This window comes from Armigeres subalbatus, chromosome 2 (genome assembly GCF_024139115.2).
Source record: "Armigeres subalbatus isolate Guangzhou_Male chromosome 2, GZ_Asu_2, whole genome shotgun sequence".
NCBI classification, from domain to species: domain Eukaryota; kingdom Metazoa; phylum Arthropoda; class Insecta; order Diptera; family Culicidae; genus Armigeres; species Armigeres subalbatus.
The window spans coordinates 4,686,760-4,714,338 of NC_085140.1; the positions used below are offsets into that span (position 1 = coordinate 4,686,760).

The window sequence follows — 27,579 nt, forward strand, 5'->3', positions numbered from 1 at the left end:
GGTTGGATTGGATTGGATTGGTTGGATTGGTTGGTTGGATTGGATTGGATTGGATTGGATTGGTTGGATTGGATTGGATTGGATTGGATTGGATTGGATTGGATTGGATTGGATTGGATTGGATTGGTTGGATTGGATTGGATTGGATTGGATTGGATTGGATTGGATTGGATTGGATTGGATTGGATTGGATTGGATTGGATTGGATTGGATTGGATTGGATTGGATTGGATTGGATTGGATTGGATTGGATTGGATTGGATTGGATTGGATTGGATTGGATTTTTTTTAATTCTTTTTTAAGGATTGGTTTCTGGGAAAGCATACAATCATTTAAGGTGATATTTTTGATTGAAAATAGTCTTCGAATTCCCGCTTGCATAAGCTTTATCTATGTAAGTAAAATATAATACTTAACATAACAATCTAACTACATACTAAGAAAGACTAAAATTTGGTCAAATAATAGAAAAACAAAAACAACTTTCGTACAACATTACTCAAAATCACTATCCATTCCACTAGGGGACACTAATATTTGATTATAGCGCTGTATGATCCGCTCCTGAAAGCATTTCTTTCTCGGAGAAATCCTCTTGCCGCCGCTTCCACCTGGTCCACCAACGGGAGCAGATCTCCTTCGATTTACGCTCATCGATGCCCGCCGACATTCTTCGAAATCATCCTCGTCGTCTGTCGGCGCATCGCGGAACCAATTTTCCAACTTCTTACGCTTGAAGCTGGACGCACTGCTACAGCTTCCAACGGATCGACGTGCCGATTGTGGTGTTGATTTCTTCCTGGTCGTTTTAGGTGTTCGCGGAGAGTCACTATCCGACGAACGATTGCTTTTGGTGAGCCATCCGCGAGGAGTAGATGGTAGTGAATTTTTGGAAGAAGGTGTGGTGCGCCTCATCGGTTCAGGTGGAGGCCCATTTTGGCTCTTTGGGGTGCACACGTCCGTGTCCAGGTCGACGATTTCGATCGGACCGTCCGGCGGTCGGAGGACACTTACGAACTGGACATCGTCCGAATCACGAAGGGGGGACATGCTGTCTTTTTCGGCGTGGACCAATATTTTGTTGCCGAAGGCGTTGTTATCGGTGATCTCGAACACGTCCGTTCGGTTGGGGTCGGGGTTTTTGACAGTGAGATCAGCGAAGATATCGTTGGACGAAGGTCGTTCGTCACTGTTCGACGAATTTGCAGTTTCATCTTGTAGAGGCCCGTGAATAAGTTTTGAAATGGGTGTGCTCACATTGGTTCGCGGAAATTTTGGAAGAAACTTTGGAATTTTTAAGTCACGCTGAGTCGTTCTCTCCAAGTCGACTGGGCTTTTGAACAATAACTTCATGAGGGAATCATCTTGGGAGATCACTTTTACAGTATCGTCCTCCGAGTCGCTGAATAAATCTGGAGACTTTTCCCGACCGTTCGAACTGCAACTGGACACTAATACCGGGTTATTTGCGGTTACGCTTTCCTTTGAAACGATTTCGAGATCCGTTGAAGATGAGGATGGTGTCTTCCGCTGAAGAAATCGATCTATCGGAAAATCGTAATTGTCATCAGTCAGGGGAGTGAACGTTTTGCGAACCAATGCTTCCGATGAGCTTTCTATCTGGGTGCTGGGTTCAATCAAGGCTTGTCCAAACTGTATATAGTCTTCCGAATCGGTTTGGCCTTCCGAAGCTTGAGATGTTCGTTCGGTTTCTGGTATTTCTATGTTTGATGTGAGAAATATCGACTTTTCGGATTCTGGAAAGGAATGGCATTAGTTAGTACTGAGAGCAATGAACTGTTATTTAGTAGAGGTGAAGTGAATGTTACAAAATTATGATAAAATTATGTATCCACATAACTAGACGAAATAATGCCTTTCTTGTACGTAGCCTACACATAAACAACTTCATCAATAAAAATAGTAAAATGAAGTTATTCGCATAGAATAATGGATATTCTTGCATTTCAAACGTTTTGTTAAAAATTTTGCTCTCGGAAAACTAGTTAAACTATGCGATTTTGAATAAAAAATGTAAGCAAGAAGAGAATTATTTTACCACCACTGCTCATAGCGATAATTTTATTCTTTCCCAATTTTTTGATGAAGGATGGATAAATAGTTTCTCCAACAGATGATTCTAATTCTGCTATTCTAACAATTATTTGATAAATTAAACAATCAAGTAATTACCCGTGGATCTTGCCAGTGACATTTTCTGCATATCGCCCAACGTCGACTTAGTTTCCGAATCGGAAGACTCCACCACCAACTGGGGCATCTCTTCTGTGCTCTGTTCGATTTCGAACAACGGCTCACTGATTTTGTACGCCACATTCGCTGCTTCAATTCCATCATCATCGCCATTCTCACGAGACAGATCTCTGCCAATGCCAGAACTCTCCGCATCACCCACAATCGCCATATTCAGAGTGGTTTCGCAGTCTTCATCGTCCTCTACATGCTGATGATCCGATTTTTCGAAAACCTCATCGTTTTGACTATTCAAGTCCATCCCGTTTGCAATTTTCCAAGCCCCGAAGCAGGTTTGGAACTCACTCTTCTCTATCAATGGAAGGTGCTTCTTGTGATGAGATCTATATCTTCTAATCGAAACGCTTCTGGTTAAGAAAAATAGCTTCAACTTTTCTAATTTCTTCAATGGTCGATTACTTTGAACCACATCCGTCAGCAAACCTTTCAAGGCCTCTTCATGGAACTGTACATGGCAGAATCTTAGCCTCAGGGAAAACCGAACCGGATTGTCCAGCAAGTTTTCGGTGATCACAAATATCTTGGGTGCAGAAAGAAGCTTTGCCAACAACGCAAGAAATTCAATTTCGCACTGGACGTCCTTGCTTTCATCGATTACCACCAAATTGATGTTTCTTGCCCTTGTAGCAAATGCATCTGAATGTTTTTGGAAACAATCAAATGTTGATAAAATAATTTGTGGATTTAATGAAAAAAGATCTGAAAGAAGAAATAAATCGCATTAATGTCAATTGTTTTTTTGCATAAAAATTAGAGAGAATTTATAGGGAGATCTAATTGAGCAGGTAAACTACCCTCTATGACCAAACTAAAGCATTTACCTTTATCACAGTTCTCATCCAAAATCAATGTTTCGAATGCAGTCAGCAGCTCCAAATGGTACAACCAATGATCCAAGCGCTGTAAACTATTACACAGAATTGCTATTTTATCAGCAGGGCCAATTGTTGCTGATAAGTAACCAATTATCTGATGCGTCTTCCCCAATCCTGATTCATCGTTCAGGATTACGCCTTTGTTCTGTAAAATGAGTAACAAAATTTTTAAAAACAACCTTCCGCCAAAGAAAAAAGAACAAGTGCTTACCTGTTTCAAGCCCCTGTAAATGAACCGGATTCCTTCCAGCTGATGTGGCTTCAGAATTTCCACGAGGGAACCACACAGCTCCCCGTCACCTAGCTGCAGCGCTTCCCTGAGGGCAAATCGGGTTTTCTTTGCTGCGCTTTCGCAGTCGTTGTCCATTAACCCGAGACCTTAAACTTGATACTGGTACAATGCTTGTCTTTGTTTTACAAGAAAACTATTGAATATAACGCAACAAAAACGATTTCTATCACAAAATATGCAAAATATATTGATAAAATAAATCACGAAAATTAGAGCACACGAAACATGACACAACAAACATCCCGAATAGATTAAAATTATACGTGTATTTTTCTAGTTATCGTTTTTTGATTATAGTGAATTGTAATTGAATTTTTAATGGAATCATAAAAAATATCGAACAACAATTATACCATGAATAATATTTACGATAGGGTTTATAATAATTTGGTATTGGATGATACACTGAATGGGTTGTTAAGTATCGTTACCATTCAAAAAAGCCAACTTTTCCATATATTTTTGCTAAGCGATTTTACCAGATATCATTAGCTTATCATCATGTTTTTTCAAATGTTATGATTGGGATTATCATTGATTCCAACGAAAAAGATTAATAGTATGATTTTTCTCAAATCGAATTCGAGATAAAATAATGATTCAGTGATAAATTCAAATTGAAAGATGTATAATAAACATTCAATTATACGATAACCGTATTATAGGATGTATAATACTATTTTACGAACTATGATACTGGATATGATAGTTAAAGACCACTACTATTGCTCTTAAATTTTTTTTTTTCGGTTTATATTTAATTAAATAATTAAGCACAAAACATGTTTTTATTATATATAAATTACAATGTTCCAAATATAATAATAAAATAATGTTCTTATTTTATTCGAAAAAATCACCAGGTTTATTGTTATTGTTATATTGTTATTATCTATGTTGCATCAGATATCTAATTGTATCTTGATAAATTATGTATTTTATGTTTTTATTGCCTCTTATTTCATTTTTTTTTCAATTTTCTGGCAAGTTTGTGGTAAAGCAAAACATCCTAGAGCAAAACTAAATACTATTGAAAATAGCTTTACGACGTAGTTATTCAAACAACAAAAATGTTATATTGGGGAATTATAGGCCTTAAATTTCGCCATAAATTTACGTTGAATTCATATTTCATTCGGATTCGCCCTTATAGTCACTTAAAAACTTTTTACCGTTTTATGTCTTACTTAGATTGAGCTACTTTATCCATGTCCATGAGATCTGATGTTCTTTCACCACTTGTTCCTATAAAAAAAATCAAAGAAAACAATGAATGACTAAATTATGAATATGGAGTCCTGAATGAGCATTATTCATGTTTTATGACTCCCAGAAATAATGATAATGTCAGCGCTGACATGGTCTTGTTTGAAGATGAAAATCTCGTTCCCTGTTGTTAGATTGAGGGCTTATGCCTCTCAGCATAAAATGATCCGAAATTTCAATCAATGAAAGTAATTTGAATGCATGTTTACTGCAAAGGCACGTTTTAATTGAAAATAATTATAAAATCATTCCACCTGTATGAAGTCCCATATAGAAGTTGCTTCATAATTATTTCCATCTGAAACGTGCCTTTATGGTCATTTTGTATAGATTAATGTATGAATTATGGTACGGCCAGTCGCAATACTGTCCAATTATCGGATCAATTATGAATCACATATTTACATTAAGTTTATCATAAACTATTCTTACCTTCGCAAGCCTGTTTTCCGTGGCTCAACCAAATCCACCTGAAATCCATATCAATGAAAAATTAATTTCCATTTCCGACCTTCGCTTCATGAAACACAGAGGCGACGTAATTTGGCAACCCTGTTTCAGGACAAATCAAGACTCCAAAGTGGAAGATTGCTCGGAAGCAGCTCGGAAGATTGTTTATAAATAACATTTATTGTTGTTTATTGTTGCACCAGGATCTCATCAGCAAATAGGACTACTAAATCCGGAGCAATTTGCGATTAGGGCGAATGTGCAAAATGTAAACAAACCGTTTTTTGAATGCAATGAATTAATTAAGCATTAAAATAATACCTTACAACCTTCTGATTCGAATCTATTTTAATTTTACTGAAAAACAAAATGTTTTAGCAAAGGGCGTAGTGTTATTATTTTCAAAACAAATACTTTTGCGGTTAACGCCATTTTGATTGTTGACATCTGTATTGGGCGAATTTTCTCGACGTCGAGGTAGACGTTCGCAAAAACCGGAAGACGACAATTTCGACGATGATATGGATTTGGATCATGATATGGATTAACAGTAGCCTCAGACCACAATTTGCCATGTTTTCTGTTTCTTTTTCGTTGAAATAAAATAAAATTGTTGAAATGTAACTACTTTTATTTTTATTCTATAAATTCTGAAATGCCCTTGTCTAACCGTTGCGCTAAAACACCTTCTTCTTCTTCTTCTTTAATGGCTCTATACTCTAACTGAAGCCGAGAATGTTTCCCACCCGGAAACATCCTAGGCCGGACCGAAAATCAAACTCCCATTTTCCGTCAATCCTACGCCTATCCTTTGCTCAGAAGGCTAACTAACTAACAAAGGAGACTGCGCTAAAACACCTAAATAAATCAATTTCTAGTAGTTATTCTCATTTTTGTTGAAGTTGAAGTTGAATATCAGGCCAAGTTCCAGTTGGAATGTAAAGCGATTGAAAAAAATTTGCAATAAAAAATCGAAATGGTGATAATCATCTTTTGCCATAAACGCGAAGGCACTGTATGGCTTTTTAAATCGGTATATCCTGTTATGTGATGTAGCTCGTAATATAAACATAATACACGTCGATTTTATGCTAAGGAGTACTTGTACCATGGTACAAGAGGACAAGAAAATTATTACACGACTATCTTTGATAAAGACAATAATCGGTACGGTACTCATTTCAAGATTCTTGTACCATGGTACTTATACCACCAGTGTGTAATGACACACTGGCGTAACACACTGATATTACTGGCGTAATCGAGAACGCGTAACAAGCTCGAACTGTGGACACTGCATAAAACATAGGTATACATACAATTATACATCTTGCTGCTTATATAGATTACTTTGGGCAGTAACTCTGTACCCGTTCTCTAGCTACATTAATACTTCATTCCATATCACTATGAGCACTACAATCACCTCACATGATTCTTATCAATTCAACTCATTTTTTTATTGCTGAGTGGTTAGGAATAGAAAAACCCTTATACGGTGCGATAAATTCGTCGAGATGTTCTTTACAATTCCTCAGCCTGTCTGCCTGTCCACAGTACCATTGTACAGTCCTTGAAGTAACATAAAACAGAAAATAATAGTGAATTCTTACTCTGTAAGTGTTCCTTTTTTCTATTACCTGTTTGTGAAATCCTCGGTGAAAACTAATCGTTGAGAAATCAACCAAACAAGTTTTTCTTGATTGCATAACCTGCCGCATAATATATTTCCACTATTTATAGCAATGAATATTATTGGGACATTTGAAACTTATAATATTACTCACACACAGAAAGAAAAACCATTATTAAAATTAAAAAAACCATTGGTAAATTCAAAAAGTTGCGTTGGTTCTTTTTCGTAGAGAGTTCGATATGTTTAAAATAAAAGTACGCCAACTTTTGTAATCAACATGATTCAAAAGTCGCATGCCGCTCTGAAATTAAAAGTTTAAAACATTCAAAACTAAATTGTACAACTGTCAAATAAAAATGTTCACACTGTAAAAAATAGGGCGAAATATTTTCATTCAGAAACGAAATTATTCATTCGTTATTAAAGAAACTGTCCCATTCCCCCTCGTACTCTTCAATCATCTTTCCATTATAAATTTAAATAATCTAATCGCAATGATACTTTTATTTTTATTTCATGATTTCAAGCAGTTTTTCTAGATGATGTAGGTTGCAGCATTTCAACACGGTGGCCACTGTGATTGCCCCAGAACGAGATCCGGTCCCTGGCTGGGGTTTGGTTGGAAATCGAAGCCGTCTGGGAACATTGCGCCATACATTTCCTATGTCCTGTAATTGAAAAGAAAATCTTGCATTAATATCTTTAGCTCGCGCCATTGAAGCACCGGAGCAGGGCGCTGTTTTGATTAGGAAAACTTGTTAGCTACAGTATCAACACTTTTTATATTTTAGTCAAAATAATACAACTTATACTAATGACACACTGGTGGTATTCGTACCATGGTACAAGTTGTACCACTAGTGTGTCACCTTGTACCATGCTGGTACAACGTGGAAAACCATGGTACAATATGTACTAGGGTATATAACCGTGGTACTTGTACCACCAGTGTGTCTTTAGTATTACCTCCGATATTTGTATATTGATTTGGACTGCACGAATTCGAGGCATTGAATTTAAAGAACATCCGAAAACACTTTCCCGCATAATTTTGAAAAGCAACAGTTTTGCTGTCGTATCCGCTGTTGTGATCGTTTGAACTGGTGAGGGGAGAGGCGTTGACAGCTCGACGGTGATAGGTTGAGAATGCACTATGAGAATGTTTATCAGATGAATGGACAAAAAAGTTTTTTATAATATATTTAACTATAATTATATTTACTGTATAAATATTATTTGTAAAAATTGTACGTGCGTTAGTTTTAATATTCATGTGTAAACAAACTAATTATATAGATAAGGCCAAGCATTCAAGTGATGTTTTAAATAAGTAATTTATTTTTTTACCATCTATATTTTTACCATGCTATAGTGCCGATGCGTAACGGAAACTTATCTTCATTTGTCTTTCTTTTTGTTTTCTTTTTGCTTAGTTTATCATTGAGTTATTTGACAGTTCTACTATTTTAAGGTTGAATGGAAGAACTTTTAGTTTTACAATGGGAACATGGAAAAAAAACTTTCAAACGAAAAAAATCACTTTGATTTAGACCAAATAAATTTTCATTTTTAAGAAATCAGAGCTCTTTTCAAATGGAAAGTGCAAAACATTCTGTAAAACCATGTTTATTTTTTGTGTGCAAGAGAATAATCGAAATTATTTCAAAAGTGAAAGGCTTAATTAAAATCAAAACATAAACTTGGCGTAAAGTAAAAGACGATACTGAATAAAAATGAAAACAATGGCGAAAAGCAGAAGGCGAAATTTAAAGAATGTCAAAAAACAGGCGAAAAGTATTGGGCGATACTTTTTTTCGAGTACTTGTGGGGCTAACATTGAAAAAGGCGTAACCAAACTTAATAACATTGGTGGGCGAATATTAAAAATGAGCATATTTTAATGGAAAACGAAAAAAAATTGATCGGTATTATATATGATTCAGTAGCTAGTTTTGCTCTCTGTTCGTATGGTAGATAATATTCAAATTTATCGCTCAATTTGTTAATTACGATTTGAAATTCTATTTCAAATATTACAATCATTATTTTCGTTTTGTTTACACTTTGCATGTTCGCCCTAATCGCAAATTGCTCCGGAAATATCCAGGATTCAAAAAAATATGAATTCCCCAGAAACTAAACACCCCATGCAAGAGCTTTCCGATAGCACCGAGAAAGCTTGTCGGCTCTGTTTGGGACAAGAGCTGCTCATAAACGTATTCCATCAAGGGGACCTCCACCAGTGGATTTCACGGTATCTATCGATTGTGGTAAGTACGCAATGAAAGTTACCGTAACCCGTCTGGTATCACACGTTCACCTTTATTTTAGATCCAACAGGATGGCAAGCTTAGCTGGTTGATCTGCGGCAGTTGCCAAACACGGTTAAAGCTGTTCCGTGGTTTTCAGCAGCGTTGTCTAGAGGTTCAAAATGAGCTGCTAGGCAAAAAGTTGGTGAATCGGAATGAAGACGATGCATTTGGCAGAATAAATGAGCAAACAGATTGCAATGCTATCAAAAAAGAGCCAGATTCCGATGACGACGAGGGACCAGTTTGTCGATTATGTATGAGCAAAAAAAGCGTTCAATATGTATTAGGCGAAGGAGAGCTTCATCAGTTAATATCGAATTATCTTTCTATTGTGGTAAGTAACAAGGTATTTTGGATGGCGTGAAAAGATTGAATAGTTTAAAATTTATTTCCAATTCATTATTATTGATATGCTTCTAGATTACGGAGGAAGACAGTATTAGTCGGTGTTGTTGCATTTGCTGCCAAACTCGAATTGAAGAGTTCCGTGCCTTTCACATACGATGTCACGAAGTACAGGCCGCATTATGCTGTAAACAGGAAGGATCGCTGGAAAATCAGAAAGATGATGATCAGAAGTTGACTGAAGTTCCTGAAACCCCCATTGCACATGTAAAAGATGAAAATGTAGTTTCTTCGGAAAACCTCGAAGATCAATCGGTTGAATGCAGAGTGTGCCATAAAATCATCAAAAGTAAGAAGAATCTGACTGATGCCCTGAGGTATCACATGGTCACTCATGGCCCAAGGAAATACTCATGCACCGTATGCAGCAAAACATTTGTCAAAAGGTTTAATCACAATTTTTTAATTAAGCAGAAATATTAATCATACAGTTTTCATTTCAGCTTCAACTTCAAAGAGCATATGAAAACTCACAATAAAACTGCTGAAGATAGTGAACCAGTTGAGTGTGGAATATGTCATAAGATATTCAAAAACAAGACCACGCTACGAATTCATAAAGCTTCCCATGGGCCCAAAAAGCACGTGTGTTCTATTTGCGGCAAAGAATATGCACTTCGGTAAGAACTTAGGTCAACTATGGTCAATACAATTTCATTTTTTGCTATTTCATTTTTTCTTTTTTAACCAGACAATCTTTTCGACTGCACATGGAGACACATACTGACATAGGTGCATTGGAATGGAATGGCCATCATTCCGATCATCCATTCAAGTGTGAACTGTGCCATAAAGTGCTGAAAAATAAAATATCGCTACAGCAGCATAAGAAAGTGCATCAACCAGGAAAGCATGTGTGTCCGATTTGTAGCATGATATTTCTACGTCGGTAAGTTTGTTGTAATGTAGTCAGTAGCTTTTAAAATAACACATTATATCACTTTTTAATTCGAATTTTGGAAAATGGCGACTGGGCAAATCAAATTCAGGGATTGAATTCAGAGAGAAAGTAAAAACTCTCTTACATACATCTTTATATGTGCTCACGATATCTAGCATATCGTGGGAAACAACCGTTGGCTACACCGTCGATACGCCTATGCCGGGCATATTGTAGACCTCCATTATCGTCGGTCTTGGGCGATGTTCCTCCAGTTACCCCGAACGATCAGGAAGTCTGCCATATTTTATATGATTCACAATATTTTCTTTGGATACTTGATAAAGCTCGTGATTCATGCGTCTGCGCCACACATTATTTTTTAGTTTCCTTCCGAGTCTTGTACGCAGCACTTTCCGCTCGAAAAACCCCGAAAGCTCTCCGGTCCGCCTCTTTTAATGTCCATGCTTCATGTCCATAAAGGGCCGCTGATAGAATCAGAGTTTTGTATAGAGCAAATTTCGTTTTCGTCTGCATGTCGCGGGACCTAAGCTGGTTACGTAATCCGTAAAAAGACCTGTTCACAGCAGCAATACGTCTTTTCACTTCACGGGAAACGCCATTGTCACATGTCACAAACGTTCCAAGGTAAACAAATTCTTCAACAACCTCAAACACATCCCCATCAAGCACTACCTCTGCACCAATTCCACTAGGTCTTCCCCTATTTCTACCTGCCACCATGTACTTTGTCTTGGTAGAGTTAATGGTTAAGCCTATCCTCGCCGTCTCCCTCTTCAGTGGGACAAAAGCCTCCACTACTGCTCTGCGATCGAATCCAATAACTCGATGTCGTCCGCAAAACCCGTCGATGATGCAGTTTCTGAACTCGATTGATATTTTGAATTGCGGACTCGTCACTGTGATGAATAGCATAGACTACAATGTTGTATCGTTCTATTTTACGCTGTTTAGTATTTTCACACGGTTTGCTCCATTATCAAAAGATCGCCCGATTCGGAAGAACTCGTACCCAGAATGGTTCTCTCCGACTGTTATTCAAGTTCTCAAGGATAAACGGAAAGCATGGAAGAAAAAGCGGAGAAACCCTACTCCGGAGAATATTGCCTCCTACAAGCAGCTTCTAGCAACTTTCAAAGTATTGCACCGAAAAGCGTATCAGGTGTAGAGATGTCGCAAATTAATCGATTACTTCGATTAATCGATTCATCGTTGTGATAATCGATTAATTTTGAATCGATTATTACCCAACGATTAATCGATTCAATAATCGAGACGAATCGTGAGAAATCGATTAGTTACTAATCGATTAATCAGAATTTTACGACATCTTAAGGATGTCGAAAATTAATTGATTATTTCGATTAATCGATTAATCGTTGTGATAATCGATTAATTTTGAATCGATTACTATACAATGATTAATCGATTCAATAATCGACAAGAATCAAGAGTAATCGATTAGTAACTAATCGATTAATCGGGATTTTACGACATCTCTAATCAGGTGTTCAAAATGAAATTAAAGAGAATCCTAAATCTTTCTGGAAATTTGTAAACAGCAGACGGAAGAATCTCGGCATTTCGGAGGAGATGAAGTATGGAAACAAATCTTCCATCAATGGCCAGGACACTGCAGAACTTTTCGCTGACTACTTCAAGAGTGTTTACCGAAGTGCTCCCGTAAATGAAATCAATTCTCCAGACGTTGCTGCTACGGACTCTATGAATTTGTTACGAGATGAAGTAGAGCAAGGATTGATGGTGCTAGACGCAAGCAAGTCGGCGGGGCCCGACAGAATCCCAGCTAAGTTCCTAAAGGATGGGGTGGATAGCATAATACGCGCAGTAGAGGATCAGAGGAATGCTGTTCGAATGGATTAAAACATATCTGTTGAGCAGAATTCAGTATGTGAAAGTTTTCAACAATTCATCGGCTTCCTTCGAAGTTAATTCAGGAGTACCGCAGGGTAGTCATTTGGGCCCACTACTTTTTGTCATGGTCATGGATCAGTTGCCTTCTTTCGTGACTAACGCGATAGTGCTTATCTATGCTGACGACGTAAAACTGTTCATGCCAGTGAAAGTCCTAAATGACTGCATTTTGCTGCAAAAGGATCTTCACAACTTCGAAAGATTTGTAAGCGAAAATGGACTAAGCGTTAATCCAAGCAAATGCTCGGTGATTACTTACACCAGGAGAGTTCAGCCGATATCATTTACGTACAGTTTGGGACATGCAATTCTTCAACGAGTAGATAACGTTCGGGATTTGGGCGTAATAATGGATCAGTCACTGACATTCAACGACCATATCAATGGAGTCATTAAAGAGTCACTGCAACTTTTTGCGCTTATCCGACGGTTTGGCCGTGATCTTACCGATCCTCACGCAATCCTAACAATATATACCGGCCTCGTTAGGACTAAACTGGACTTCGCGAGTGTGGTGTGGCGGCCCCAATACGACGTACACATTCAACGGCTGGAAGCAGTACAGCGGAAGTTTTTGAAATTTGCTGTGAGAAATCTTGGATGGAGAGAACAATTACCGGAGTATGAATAGTAGGCACAAGATCGCTGACATAGTGTTTTTCTGCAACATCTTGAGAGGACGGATCAGCAGTCCGTATCTTTACAACCGGCTTCACTTCAACACTAGTCCGGTTACTGTTCGTCGTCGGAGAGTCTTTGATCCTCCATTCAGATCGAGGAACTACACGCAGCATGAGCCAACTAGTAGGTTCATGAACGATTTCAACAGACTACAGGATGTTATTTCCACAACTATGACAACAGAAGTGATTCGTAATAAGTTAAGATTATCAGGGTGGCCACTCACCCGGGAATCCGGGAAAACCGGGAAAAACACGGGAATTTGAAATCACCGGGAGAAATCCGGGAAAAACCCGGGAATTTGAACATGTTACCGGGAATTTCTTCAAATTTACATTCTTTCAAATTTATATTAAATTTATATTCCAAACGTATATGTTACTTTTTGTGGACCCTCTGTCTATGTCGTGCGCTCCTCGAGTATGATAACGGACACGAGGCTTCAGCAGTCCGTAGACGTGCTGGAAAATCCTGGGTTTTTGGAGCACTAGGTCGACACACATCACTAAAGCAGGTATCGGGTTGTGTAACGGCTTTCCCAGAATGGCGTTTATGGGAAACCATAAGGGGGTTTTTTAAAACAAAAACCGCGTGGTCCTAGATGTCCAGTCTTTTACACTTACTCTTTTTAACTTTCTCTTCTACCAACTTCTTCAATTTTCCAACTTTTATAACTTTTCTCTGCTAGCCTTTTTCAGACAATCACCAGGCTAATGATTTGTCGTTCTTGTGAACGTTGACCCCAAGCCTCTGATCGTTGACCCGTTGTCGCCCATGAATTCCGCTACATGCTGACCACCCAATTCGCCACCCCCATGGCCGCGATGTCTTTCTAGACGTCCCTGGTGGTGAGTAGCGGTATCACTGTCGTCCTTTCATGGGACAGTGTAGTGTTGGCTGCGTTCGTAAGGTTCATGGGAGCAGGGACATTTTACACTTAACTATTTACCACGATTATTTTCCTTTTTTTGCAATTTACACGAATACAAAACGCGTAAAATCTCACCAATCTTGGACAACACACTAGCACTGTCTACAATCGCTAGAACAGGAAATGGACTTCCATACCGTTTCCATTTCTATCCTACATCTTCAAATTGACTATTTTAGTAGTAACTTCTTCTTCTCTTCATTGGCATTACATCCCCCACTGGGACATTGCCGCCTCGCAGCTTAGTGTTCATTAAGCTCTTCCACAGTTATTAACTGCGAGGTTTCTAAGCCAAGTTACCATTTCTGCATTCGTATATCATGAGGCTAACACGATGATACTTTTATGCCCAGGGAAGTCGAGACAATTTCCAATCCGAAAATTGTCTAGACCGGCACCGGGAATCGAACCCAGCCACCCTCAGCATGGTCTTGCTTTGTAGCCGCGCATCTTACCGCACGGCTAAGGAGGGCCCCTCAGTAGTAACTGCTAGAATTAAAAATGATCGGAATGCTAGCTTCCTATATCCAATTAGAATTCCATCAATAGCTTTCTCCTACCACACTGGCAACTCGTGGACCAAGACGAACCTCTGCCCGCCAACCTCACCCAAAAAAAATCTATAAAATTCCGCATGAACTGGTGGCAATTGCAGAGGTATATTCGGTTTGCAGTGGGTCAATGAATACAACATCAATTCCTCCCAAAAACATCTGTTGTTCTCTGTGCAAGAACAGCTGATCTGATCATGATCAGTCATGGTCAGTCAATAAAGCTCAAGAAGCTCAAGCTCAAGGTTGATTGAAAATGAAGTCCTCGCTTGCCTTTTTACAGCAAAAGACTGGTAGAGCAAACAGGCTGTTGGTACTGTTTGACTATCAATGTGAGAAGGCAGAGAAACAATTAGGCATATGAACATTACTTAGATAAAAATGGATAAATGGCTCATCAATAAACCATGTTGAAATATTTTTATATTTTTCCTACATGTGCGGTTTTCGTTATTTTCATAGAGCATGGCCAGAGATGGATAGAGGCTACCTCAGAGCTAGCCAGTAGCCACATAGGTTCTAGACCACAATCAATATCTCAAAAAGTTTTTTGAACGAAACAGCAGTTAGAACTTAAAGTCTTTTGCAGCAGTCTGTTGGAATGTTAGAGCGCAATGCTTATTATAAAATAACTTAATCGATACTTACAAAAGATGCTGAACATTGTATATGCATACCAAGAAACTATTCTCTTCGTTCAAATAAAATACATTTTTCACGTAACACGCTCAAAACATTATCAGGTTTTTCCGGGAAAATTTTGGAAAACCTACCGGGAAAACCGGGAAAAACCCGGGAATTTATTTTGTCGGCTAGAGTGGTCACCCTGGATTATATTTAAGAGGACAACTGTATGTGTAATGTTAATTTTGTGTATAATATTTAAGCAGGGTAACAGGCTTACAGCCTATAGTCCAATAAACCAAACAAACCCAGGAGCATATGCGACCGTGTGATGATAGTGCCGTTCCTCTGCACGCCAGATCTTCTTATAGCTCCTTCGAGTGCAATGTCGAACAATAAATTCGAAAGTGCATCACCCTGCTTCAATCCGTCTAAGGTCACAAACTAGGTTGACACTTCGTCTGCAATCCGAATACTTCATTTCGAGCCATCCAGCGTTTTACGTATCAGTCTTATCAGTTTCGCCGGAAAACCATGTTCGGACATTATCTGCCACAGCTAATTTCCCTTCACTGAATCATACGCTGCTTTGAAATCAAAGAACAGATGGTGAGTCTGCAAGTTGTACTCCCGGAATTTATCAAGGATCATCCGCAGGCTAAACATCTGATCCGTCGTTGATCGGCCCTCACGGAAACCTGCCTAGTTTTCGCCGACGGAGGACTCCTCAAGCAATCTCAGTCTGTTAAACAGGATACGCGACAGGATTTTGAACGCCGATTGTACGTAATGAGCTTGGCACACTAGTCTGTGTCCTTTCTTCATCCTCCCATATTTTCTGGATGATGATTTTCTGGATGAGGTGGTTCCACAGCTTGACTGTCGCCGATAATGTCCATCCTGCTCCTAAATTCACTTTCATTTTCACCGTTCAACAAATCTTCGAAGTACTCCTTCCATCTGGCTGCCACCATAGTCTTGTCTGTCAGCAAATGCCCCTCTCGGTCATTGCACATGGCGGGCACTGGCGCAGTCTTATGCCGCGCACCATTGACAGTTGCGTAAAACCTACGCATATAGTTTCTATCCATGTTCTCCTGCGCTTCAGCTATCACACTCTCTTCGTGTTGCTTTTTTTTCTGCGATGGATTCGTTTCTCTTCTGCCCTTGCTACACTGTACCGCTCTCTGTTGGAATGGGTACGAGCCACTAGCATTCGACTTCTAGCAACATTTTTCTCGTCCATCACTCGCTGGCACTCCTCATCAAACCAACCATTTCGTTGGCGTCGCTGTGCAGTGCCCAACACTTCCTGCGCTGTTGTAGTCACAGCTTCGTGGATATGTTCCCACAATCTGTTGACGTCGCCAGATCCGGTGGCATCTCCTATCCGCTCGTCCAGCTTCTGGTGGTACTGTTCAGCAACTCCTCCAACTGACACGCGTTGGATATTGAAACGCATCATTCTGTTGTTTCGTAAATTCGTGACGCTGGAGAGTCGCGCCCGAATTTTCGCAACTACAAGGTACTAATCCGAGTCGATGTTCGGATCTCTGAAAGACCTTACATCTATAACATCCGAGAAATGTCGTCCGTCGACCAGCACGTGGTCTATCTGTGAGCAAGGGCTGTTACAACAGTCGTGGATTTCGCGATTTTTGCGAATTTCGCCGTTTTGTCCACTTCCAGTCGCGAAAATCGCAGATCCTTCAAACGTTGTCGCGAAAATCACGGATTTATATTTACACTCTCGAAAATTCAAAATGTTAATGCTTTTTATATGAGTGTATGAGGAGTAATCAATACTGTGGGATCCGAACACATTATATCCTAATAATATTTTAATTATCGTATGAATGTTGGTTGATATCCACACGATAGACCTGATAAATTAATCATATTGTAATTCTCGATTGCCGAGACACCGAATTGTGGTTAAAAGTTAGTCTTTGTTTCAAATATGGTTCCCATGTTGTTACTAATAGCGTGGTTTATTATTACAATTCGGGGAACTACACTTTGACTATTTAGCTCTGATTGTGTGTTAGTGACCGGATTAAACGCATTGAAATTCGCACCTGGGACCGCCGAAACTGTACTTAAGCATGCTGATTGTCGTACGTAATTATGCTGGTTGCTATCAGCTCTGTCCACTTGGTTGAGCTATAGAGAGACGGCTCATCCTCCCTATTTCTGCCTCACCCAATGCTGCTCCATAGTTACTCCCAGTACTCCAAGCTGCTTATTCCAACTATTTACTATCTTCGTACTTCGTACTATCATAGCTCAATTGAATTTTCTCGTCAAAAATTGTATCCAGTATTTTGCGCTCGTTAATGGCGGCCGAGTGAGTGCCTTTTCGACATTCAAGAGGTAGAAAATATTTACATATTTCAACCACAGTAGGCCTTGATTTATTGAAAAAAGGGCACTCACCCGGTATCAACAATCAAACAAATGTCAAGCATTTACTTCTACGTTATTCAAGGATTTGGTAATTATTTTCTCATGTATTGTTTGTAATGATTGAATTTTGTTTTCTAGGAATGAAGCCTCAAGATGATTACAATAAATGATTTTTTTTAAAGGAAAGGGCTTTGGAAAAGGAAATTTGCAACCAGACATATGGGTAAGGCACTATCCAGGTAGTGGGCTGGAATCACTACACTCTGTTTGCACTATCCGACTGCCGCCGGCCCGTAATCAAGCAATACTTCAATGAGAAGTTTGAGCATTTCGTTCAATGCTCTATGTGCCCATGCTCTATGTGCACAATAAAGTTACAGCGACATTTATGTCACAATACTCTTCTAGTAGAGCGGCGGAAGTATCCTGGCTTAAGCCATCGCATTACCAAAATTCTTCCACCTCCAGCAGACCACTTATACTTTGCGACACTTACTGAGCCTCTGCCCTATTACAATTGACAAATCATTGAAGGGTTCTCGTGCGTAAGAGTCGTAATTATTAATATTGGTAAGATATAAAAAAACATATTCTTTTGAGTTATCCATCTTGACCATTGGTGGTAGGTACCACCACTAAGCTTCATTCCTAGAAAAAAAATCATTACAAACAATCCATGAGAAAAATAATTACCAAATTCTTGAAGACGTAGAAGTAAATGCTTGACATTTGTTTGATTGTTGATACCGGATGAGTGCCTTTTTCTTCAGTAAATCAAGGCCTACTGTGGTTGAAATATGTAAATATTTTCTACCTCTTGAATGTCAAAAAGGCACTCACTCGGCCGCCATTATCAAGCGCAAAATACTGGATATCGTTTTTTAGTCTCAGTCAATTATTTGACTCATTTGAAATTAACTTTCCCAAAGAACCCATTTTTTAAATTCAAAAACAAAAACGAAAAAATGTGGCACGTGTGAACCTGCCTGAAGGATTCGCTTTGTGTTGGTTTAAAATCGGGAGAAAGTTAGGCCAAGTTTGAAGAACAGCACTGTTATAATGCTTAATACACAATAGAGATGAAATGCTAATTTGGAAATATTCTTTTTAATAATTAATAAGGATTTAGATTTGCCTCCGCTCTTATCTACGGCTCACGTTCGAATGACTTTATTGAAAATCATCTCTCTACGAGAGGGTTTAAACATTTGATTTTACCGAGTACACTCTAAAGTATTTTGTTCAGAGAACCTGAATATTACAGTTCTCCTCTTTTTAGAAAATTCTTACGGAATTTATTTATATATTTCTGAACACAAGACCTTTACTTGCTTTTAAAATAATTCTCTATAATTTCATACATATTCGATTTCGCACTATTTAGCGATTCATTTTTAACAGCTAGTTGATTTTCTAAATTTCATTATTTGGCTTCCTGTCTTCCGGTCTTCGATCTCGTTAGAATTGGACTACGTATATGGAGATACTTCTTTTTCAGCGGTGGATCCTCCTCATCATTGATCGAAGCATCAAATCCAAAACAGTCCTCTTCCATCGAAACACTTCTTCGACGTTTCATAGATGTAGGCTGATTCATGTTGACAAACACTTTCGCCTGCCGTCGTGGTGTGTGTAAAACTTTCAACTGTTGGCGATGCGCAGTCAATTTATGTCCTTTCAGAGATATCTGGAAAATATGTTTAGATATTCGTTTAATAAATTTTGCTTCCAACCATCTTTGTAAATCTTTTTTGTTATAATTTTTATAGAACAACTTATCCCCTGTCACTAGCTTATCGAAATTATCAGGAATTAGTGTTCCTACGTCAAAAGTCACTGCCTTTCCAGAGGGCATATCTGATTTATTATCATGTTTATAGTTTTTCGGTGGTTTTAATAAATCAATAAGCATTTTAGGCTTGAAATTTAGTACGTTTTCTGAAGGAACCTTTCCTTCTGTGCCAAGATAACTATTTCTATAGTTGATTAGGAATAAATTTAATCGATCTTCTATAACCAAAGATCTCGTCTTTTCATCTAAAAGATATTTTTTTAATACATCCTTACCCAAGTAACCACTAGGCCGTTAAAAATGGCATTAATTCGATTCTATAGTCGCATTAACGACATGGCAACAGTGCTGATAAGATCTAAATTGCACTTGAGTGCTGCTCAAAAGCCGCTTTTGGCGAATTATTCGGCTGATATAGTGCATGCCCCTACTATTTTTCCACGCTTATGCGAAAATGTCAAAATATTTAGACGAGTTGGAAAACGAGAAAAAAAATGAAACGAAAAATATTTATTTACATTCTGATGCGTCCTTTTTCTTCCAGTTGGGACTTGATGTTTTTTTGTTAATTTTATTAAACTTCGGTCTTGAACTGTGTTCATTATGATGGATTTGGTTTTAGTTGGTTGCTGAGTTAGCCATCTGATCCATCTCCGATCTGAGTAGATGTATTGCTGGAAGAGGTTAATGAATAGAAAGATTCTGTCTTCTTCCATGTCAATGCATGTCATGGCGAGAAAAATGTACAAAAAATGTAATCCGTATACGAATCATTTATTATTATTCATAATAATCCACACGACACTTTTAGAAAGTCTACTTGAAAGGTTCCTTTCAGCGAGTCTTTCAGGTGGTGATTAATATCGCTAAATATAGAATAAATTCACAGCTCATGAGGCATGAATCATGCATTTTATATACAAATGTTTAACATTATCCATAATATTATTACTGCAGGTTTTAAAAACATCTGTTTCAAATACGAGTGAAAGAGATAGCTTACTAAATTATGAGTGTTATTGATTATGATTTCACGCAAATGTCAAATCTGATAGCTCTAAATTGACAATGAAGGTTACCCTATTCGGCTTATATTCACATAGCTGATCAGCTTTACATCCAAGCGTTATATACCGATATACGGCTTCTTTTGCTGCTTGAGGTTTATACTGCCAATAAGCACTTGAAAAACATATATAGAACTTATAAGCACTGAAAAGCTGTTATATGGTATAAATAAGGCTTATTGCAGTGCTTAATGGTTTCCTGGGTAGCTACCCTCACCATACGTTCTGCCTGCCCATTGCTGGCAGGATTGTAGGGCGGACTTTTTAAAACTTTGATTCCCTGATGCTCCAAGAAGCTTATAAACTCGTTAGAATTGAAAGGCGGACCACCATCTGTAACAACCACATCTGGCAGTCCGAACCTTGCGAATAGTGGAATGAATTTTCTTATGACTGATTTTGCATTACAGTGATCGTTCGCTAATTGGGGCACGACCTCACCCCAACTAACGAATGCCGTTCGCTAATTGGGGCGTTTTGACAAGCGTCAATGTTGTTTACTTTTTGCATTGAACAAAGGAAAATTTTACGCGCCAGAAAATATCGATCCCGCCAAACACGGAAACAAAACGTCAACGCGTTTTTGACATCACATTCTGACGTTTAGCTGCTTTTTAATTGGGTTTCGCCCCAATTAGCGAACCCCCAACTAAAAAACGCCCCAACTAGAAAAAACCCAACCAACGAACGTTCACTGTAGTACCATAGCGCATGATTTCCACTTCAAGCCACTTTGAATGGCTGTCCACGATAAGAAGAAAGGTTTTCTTATCGAAATAAAAAAAATCCGCATGTATACGGCTAAACGGACGACTAGTAGGTATCCAAGATGTCATAGATTTTGGCTTAGGTACAACTGCCATTTTTATACACGGTTCACAAGTTTTAACAAAATCTTCTATATTCGAGTTAAGCCCTGGCCAGTATATAGATCTTCTAGCTAACTGCTTCATCTTGACTAGTCCACTGTGACTGTCGTGTAATAGTTTAAGTATATCCTTTCTTAATTTCTCAGGTACAACTACTCTATTTTCCATCATAAGAATGTCATCTACCATCTCTAATTTCTCTTTCACAGCAAACCAATTCCTAAATTGCTTTGGCACATTTTTCGGCCATTCTGTCCTAACAAATTCTATAACTTCTGTCAGAAATTTATCTGATTTTATTTCTTTTGAAATTGAAGCGAAGTCAATAGGTAATTCATTAGTAAAATTCAAACTGTTAACAGCTTCATAATCTACCCCTCTAGGAATTTTTTGGTCCAATGGGAAGTGGCTACAAAAATCGGCATTTCCCATCTTAGATCCTGGTCTATATTCAATCTCGAAGTTATAAATAGAAAGCTCCATAATATACCTTTGCAACCTTGTGACATAAATCGATTGCTTGCCCTGCTTGCCAAATATTCCTAGTAGAGGTTTATGGTCAGTGAATACTGTAAATTTTTGACCGAAAAGAAACCTGTGAAACTTTTTAATCACACAAACGAGTGCCAGAGCTTCCAGGTGCAAAATTGGATACTTTTTTTGTGCCGTATTTAACGAAAAAGAAGTGAAGCAGACAGGTTTTTCAACTCCATCTGAAATTTGCGCTAATACCCCTCCTAAACCGTATGAAGAGGCATCCGTTACTACTACTAAAGGCTTAGCAGGGTCATAAAAATCAAGTATATTTGCTGTCAACAAACTTTTCTTGCTCTGTTGAAACGAGTCCTCACATTCCTTTGTCCATAAATATTTTTCATCCTTTTTTAACAAATTGTAAAGACATCTCAAGTTTGATGACATATTTGGAATGAATTTATTGTAGTAATTAATTAATCCCAAATAAGCTTTGAGTTCAGTTTCATTTTGAGGTGATTTTGCTTTATCAATTGTAGAAAGCTTTTCAGTGGATGGTAACAATCCATCTTTTGTTATCAAATGACCTAAATAGGGTAAGGATTCTACGAAAAATTTGCATTTTATAATTCACGCGCACATTAGCATTTGCCAGTCTTTCTAAAACTTGAATCAACTTGTCATAACATTCTTCCAAGGTTTTTCCTGCTATCAGGACGTCGTCAATATAGCAACATACGCCATCGATTCCTTTCAGGACCTGATCCATGACCTGCTGAAACAACGCCGCACTAGACGATGCTCCTTGCGGTAAACGATTGAATGTATAAAGGCCTTTGACTGTATTAATCACTACGAATTTCTTGGAACGATTAGATAGCTCAAGCTGTGTATATGCCCCAGTTAAATCTAACGAACAAAACACTTTGCATCCTGCAAGTGATGCAAATATATCCTGCGCTAGCGGTAGAGGATAAGTGTCTGGTATAATAACCTCATTTAAAGACACCTTGCAGTCTATCACCATACGTATTTCTCCATCTTTCTTCAGAACTGCAATCACTGGTGACGCCCACTCACTGGCGTTTATAGGAGAAATTACCCCTTGCTCTTCAAGCATGTCAAGATGAGTCAAAAAAGTTTCCTTTAGTTTGTATGGAACCTGGTAGGCACGTTTAAATATCGGTTGCTCTGATTTAAGTGTCAAATCAGCTTTAAATCCTACAATTGGTTCAGAAAAGTCTTTACTAAACACTTTAATAAACTTTTGTTGAATATTACCCAAAGCTTCATCTCGAAATTTGACTTGTATTAGATTGTTGACGATTGATGAGTTCTGGAAATTTAACTTCCAATCAGGGTAAAAGGTCTCCAACCAGTCTCGCCCCAGGAGAGGCGTGAAGTCCTTATCACTTTTTAATATTATCATTTTCTCTATACTGTTTAGTCCATTCAGCATTACTTCTACCTGTAGCTGTCCAACCACTATAAGCCTCGATCCATTGACTACAACTAGCCTCTTATTGCACTGCATTATTGCACACGAACGGTATAACTTTTTATAAACTAGTTCACTAATAACCGTAACTGCGGAGCCAGTGTCGATTTCCATCTCAAGTTTATGAGCCTGAACATTGGCTTCTATTAAACAAGGTTCGCTAACCCTGTTCGCTCCTCCTATCTTCATACAGGTTATATCCGAATCATCACTAGCTTCGTCTATACGTATGCGGTTAAATTTATCAAAAGGTGGTTCCTCAACAGATTCTTCTTGTTTAACGAATTTAACTGAATTTTTGGTAAGAAACCAGCATTTTTTTTATATGGCCCACACGTTTGCAATGATTGCATACTGCATTGCTATGTCCATTCCAATCACGTTCCCTTCCGCTACGATAAAACGCATTGTTATGTTCTCTGCTTCTTGAACGACTTCCTGAACCATCTCTACTTCTACTTCTAGAACGGAATCTGCCTCGCTGCTCCAAGCGTCTGCTACTGTAATTATTCTGATTGTGGCCTAAACGGTGTTTGACTGATAAAACCGCTCCAACATCATTTGGGTCAACAATTTCTTTGGTTCTTTCTCCTGCTTCTTCGTGACTAATAATCAATTTTTCTACCGCATCAACCGATATTTCATCTTCCATTAATATTTTTCGTTGCAAATTCTTATCACGAAGACCTATAATTAGTCTATCTCTAACTGCCTCATCCTTGAACTCTCTAAAATTGCAGCTTTCCGCTAACAACTTCACTGCTAGAACAAAGTTCTCAGCACTTTCACTTTGACCCTGATATTTATTATAAAATTTGTATCTATGCATGAGAGCGGGCTCAGTCTTATCGAAACGACACTTGAGCTTGTTGATCATTTCATCGTAGTCTAAATCGTTTACATCTTTCTTAGGAAACAATAATTTTATCTCGTCAAATACTTCATCACCGCTTAGTGAAATAAACCATTGTTTTCTTTCCTCTAATCCAACCTTATTTAATTTACACATTATCTCAAACCGTTCTACATAGTTAGCAAATGATTTACCTATGTGGTAATGATCAATTGTGCCAATCATACCTGGGACCGACATTGCAAGTCACCTACGGGCACTGGCTATAATCAAATAATAAAAACTTGTTACTCACGTTCTAAACAGCTCACTCACTCACTGTAGAAACTTCTCACCTTTGCAGGTACGCTCACCCCAGCAGGTGCTCTCACTGTACGTCTTCCTATCGCTGTCTCACTCTCGTTGTTTAATCTCTTAATGATGGCTCTCGCCACCGGCGCCGCTCAGGAGATTGCGTGTTTTTCTGCTACTCTCGCTGCTCCGAATTCTCACCGTCAATGGCTATCACCCATATTCTTGTTTACGTACGAACGCAATTTCGAACCAAAGGTAATGCGCATTCTCGTTTACGCCAGCTAAACCAAACGGGGGAACAATTCGAACGAATCGAATTCGTTCGAAAGTTTCGTTCGTCCGTAAACAAGAATAGGGGTGTATATCACCACCGTGTCCGTTTTTTATATAATCTCACGTCCTCCTGCTAATCTCGCTGTTGAATTGTCCTTTTCACCGTTATCGCCCTGGAAGTATCTATAACACTCCGTTCGATCGTCGATCGGCTCAAGTTGACACAAGTAATCATGCACCTTGTTCGACTATTGCATGCTTTTCGTCTCCTGATCTGCGCACGTTTCTCTTATCCGTGTTCACACTTATGCTATCGCTGATATTACTCTCCCTCACTGTACTCTTTTTGAGTTTTCTCACCACTGTAGGTCTTCAACTGACTACTACAAAAGACTCCAACGAATTAAAGATGTCGGTTTGAACGGAATGTCGATATGGCTCTGAAAAACAATTCAATATGGAGATTAGATCCACGTTTCAACTGAACAAAGCCCTGAAATTGAAATTAATTTCACAACAATATACGCATTTAAATATTCACTATGAATTCAAAAAACTGTATTTATTGCTTTTTCAGTCTCAGATTTGCTGAACAGCTACTCTAGCAATTTCTGCCTACAAGTGCACTGTTTGTCTCAAGATCTGCTCTGCCAATTACTTACCGGAGCTCACACTGGAATTTTCCGTTTGAGCTGGAAAACTGCTATGGGTACGTTTCACTTACTCGTCGCCACTGTTATAATGCTTAATACACAATAGAGATGAAATGCTAATTTGGAAATATTCTTTTTAATAATTAATAAGGATTTAGATTTGCCTCCGCTCTTATCTACGGCTCACGTTCGAATGACTTTATTGAAAATCATCTCTCTACGAGAGGGTTTAAACATTTGATTTTACCGAGTACACTCTAAAGTATTTTGTTCAGAGAACCTGAATATTACAAGCACTTGTTCGATTTCTTGTTTTAAATTTTAAAGATAGTTATGAACGAGCGCAAATGGGTGATCAATAGACGATGGACTCCCTCCGACTGGGAACTTGTATGTTCATGGGAAGATTCTAAGGTCTCAAGATTCGTTGCCGTTGAATCAATCCGTTTGCTCTACTTTTGCCTTTATTGGTAACTGTAGAATCTTCGGTAGGCTACCTTACCAGGGTTGCGCAACCTACATCGCGTTGAAGGGGCTGCCTTCTCGATGCTGACATGATGCCGCATGGTGTGCACACTGCACAGTTTTGCTTAGAGTCCTTCGTTGGCACTCGGACGATGATCAGCCGCCTCTAACATGGAGAACAGACGCTCAGTAAGATTTGCACTTCCGAAGAGGAGCAAACCCCCCCCCCCCCCCCCCCCCTTTCGCAAACTATAAAAATAAAATAAACAGGGCCAGAAACAGCCCGGCAGATTAAAAAAAATGAACATTATGGAACAGAAAAGTTTGAATTTGTTTTGTAAACACATAGAAATCGCCTTAATGTAATGAAGGTAATTTGTGCCTTGTTATCTTTTCAGTCGTGATATTTCAGATCACATGGCAACCCATACTTCTTCAGATGGCACATCAAATGGACAGGTCAACGCAGAATATCCATTTAGGTGCGAATTATGTCCGAAGGCGTACAAAAGAAGTTATTCTCTACTGATGCATAAAAAAAATCACAAACCCAAAGAACACGTGTGCTCTATTTGCGGAAAGGAGTTCGTGCATCGGTAAGAAATTCGAAAAATGAGAAATATCACAATCCCTTATTGATCCATTTCATTTTCAGTCCTAGGTTAGATCAACACATGAAGATCCACGACACACATTTCGAATTTGACCCGGCAGAACAAGACAATTATCACTCTGATCATGCATTCGAATGCGACTTATGTCCCAAAATATTTCATTTCCAACAAGAGCTATCAAAACATATGAGTAACGTGCATAAACCGAAACAAAAGTCGTTGCTGGTCGAAGCACATGATTCAGACATTAGTTCTGGGAATGTGAAGCGTCGTGAGAAAACAAACGAGGAAGATACAGACAAACCAGAAGACCCTTTCAAGTGCAGCGTGTGTAGAAAAACTTTTAAGCAAGAGTCACAGCTACTGAAGCATAAAATGAAAATTCTTGCCAAATTAAAATATGAATGCCCCGTTTGTAAAAAACGATACGTTTCACGGTAAGTGATACATAAAAAAACATATTGCCTTTACATTTAGAATATGTTTACTCATAAAGATCGATTTATTCTAGAGGCCTACTGGATCAGCATATGAAAAGCGTCATACATGCAGAAGGGAGTTCTGTCAATAAGCAGGATACAGAACACGAAGATGATGTTTTTGAAGCTGAACAGATCAAAGTTGAAGTTGGTTCTGATGATGATGAATAATGTGAAGCTGAAACTGGCCGATCATTGTTTGGTGCACTTTTGTCGAAATGTTTGAAACACAGGAAACACACGATCTTTCACTTCGCGAATCGCATCGAATGGTTTGCGGTGAATAACACGAATGACTTTTTATTTGGGATTTGGAGTAGCCTTGGATGAGACCCGTTTCTACATTGAATTTATTTTTTTCTTCGAGTGATGTATCTGTTTGTCTTGAAAATTGTAACAAGTGTAAATGTGTTGTCTAAGAAATATAAACTTATGTGTAGCGTGGTGTAGCGTTCATTAAATTTGAACAAAAAGAAAATTATTTCGGTCGACCGATGTTCAATGTGTCTGTGTGGTCGGATTAATCATCATTGATAACCCATACTCCGGAAGAATTGATGATGATAAGAACGCGAGTATGATAAAAAGTTGCCCAAGCCACGACTAATTGATTTTGCCGCCTCCAAAAATATGGCCTTCCGCAGCACCTCTAGGCACCTAGACAAACAGACGTAACTATTAGCGAATCTATAGACAAACGGATGTAAC

At 38.5% G+C, this 27,579-nt stretch overlaps 3 protein-coding genes and 1 long non-coding RNA gene across 5 annotated transcripts; 1 reads left to right on the plus strand and 3 right to left on the minus strand.

Annotated features, from left to right (window-relative positions):
• Positions 1 to 369: 369 nt before the first annotated feature.
• Positions 370 to 3,675, minus strand: LOC134217528 (protein suppressor of underreplication). The gene is made up of 4 exons (XM_062696290.1): positions 3,362 to 3,675; positions 3,097 to 3,295; positions 2,195 to 2,974; positions 370 to 1,758 (listed from the first exon to the last, which is right to left on the minus strand). The coding sequence occupies exons 1-4, from the start codon at positions 3,515 to 3,517 to the stop codon at positions 497 to 499; spliced, it is 2,397 nt and encodes a 798-aa protein (XP_062552274.1). The 5' UTR covers positions 3,518 to 3,675; the 3' UTR covers positions 370 to 496.
• Positions 3,676 to 5,185: 1,510 nt separating this feature from the next.
• LOC134217529 (zinc finger protein ZFP2-like) lies at positions 5,186 to 27,310 on the plus strand. Its single transcript, XM_062696291.1, has 9 exons — positions 5,186 to 5,386; positions 8,892 to 9,064; positions 9,126 to 9,440; positions 9,527 to 9,897; positions 9,955 to 10,131; positions 10,203 to 10,400; positions 26,177 to 26,374; positions 26,434 to 26,829; positions 26,904 to 27,310. The coding sequence occupies exons 2-9, from the start codon at positions 8,915 to 8,917 to the stop codon at positions 27,040 to 27,042; spliced, it is 1,944 nt and encodes a 647-aa protein (XP_062552275.1). The 5' UTR covers positions 5,186 to 5,386; positions 8,892 to 8,914; the 3' UTR covers positions 27,043 to 27,310.
• Positions 5,796 to 8,748, minus strand: LOC134217530 (uncharacterized). Of its 2 annotated transcripts, none has more exons than XR_009981079.1 (4): positions 8,157 to 8,748; positions 7,761 to 7,945; positions 6,799 to 7,462; positions 5,796 to 6,730 (listed from the first exon to the last, which is right to left on the minus strand). It is a non-coding gene; the product is annotated as an uncharacterized LOC134217530 (long non-coding RNA). The 2 variants fall into 2 exon arrangements; XR_009981078.1 differs by having other exon boundaries at positions 8,142 to 8,748.
• On the minus strand, positions 21,811 to 23,213 carry LOC134214496 (uncharacterized protein K02A2.6-like). The gene is made up of 3 exons (XM_062693855.1): positions 23,024 to 23,213; positions 22,482 to 22,963; positions 21,811 to 21,837 (listed from the first exon to the last, which is right to left on the minus strand). The coding sequence occupies exons 1-3, from the start codon at positions 23,199 to 23,201 to the stop codon at positions 21,811 to 21,813; spliced, it is 687 nt and encodes a 228-aa protein (XP_062549839.1). The 5' UTR covers positions 23,202 to 23,213.
• Positions 27,311 to 27,579: the final 269 nt, after the last annotated feature.

Excerpts from the sequence above, each read along its gene's own strand:
- LOC134217528 (XM_062696290.1), bottom strand. The coding sequence starts at position 3,517 with ATGGACAACGACTGCGAAAGCGCAGCAAAGAAAACCCGATTTGCCCTC. Across the intron at positions 2,975-3,096 it reads GGATGAGAACTGTGATAAAG|ATCTTTTTTCATTAAATCCA; the intron begins GTAAATGCTTTA and ends TTCTTCTTTCAG. Across the intron at positions 1,759-2,194 it reads GTCACTGGCAAGATCCACGG|AATCCGAAAAGTCGATATTT; the intron begins GTAATTACTTGA and ends ATTCCTTTCCAG.
- LOC134217529 (XM_062696291.1), top strand. The coding sequence starts at position 8,915 with ATGAATTCCCCAGAAACTAAACACCCCATGCAAGAGCTTTCCGATAGC. Across the intron at positions 10,132-10,202 it reads GGCAAAGAATATGCACTTCG|ACAATCTTTTCGACTGCACA; the intron begins GTAAGAACTTAG and ends TTTTTTAACCAG. Across the intron at positions 26,375-26,433 it reads GGAAAGGAGTTCGTGCATCG|TCCTAGGTTAGATCAACACA; the intron begins GTAAGAAATTCG and ends TTTCATTTTCAG.
- LOC134214496 (XM_062693855.1), bottom strand. The coding sequence starts at position 23,201 with ATGCTGAATGGACTAAACAGTATAGAGAAAATGATAATATTAAAAAGT. Across the intron at positions 22,964-23,023 it reads ATTTCGAGATGAAGCTTTGG|GATTTAAAGCTGATTTGACA; the intron begins GTAATATTCAAC and ends AACCAATTGTAG. Across the intron at positions 21,838-22,481 it reads TCCTGAAAGGAATCGATGGC|TATTCACTGACCATAAACCT; the intron begins GTATGTTGCTAT and ends AAAAATTTACAG.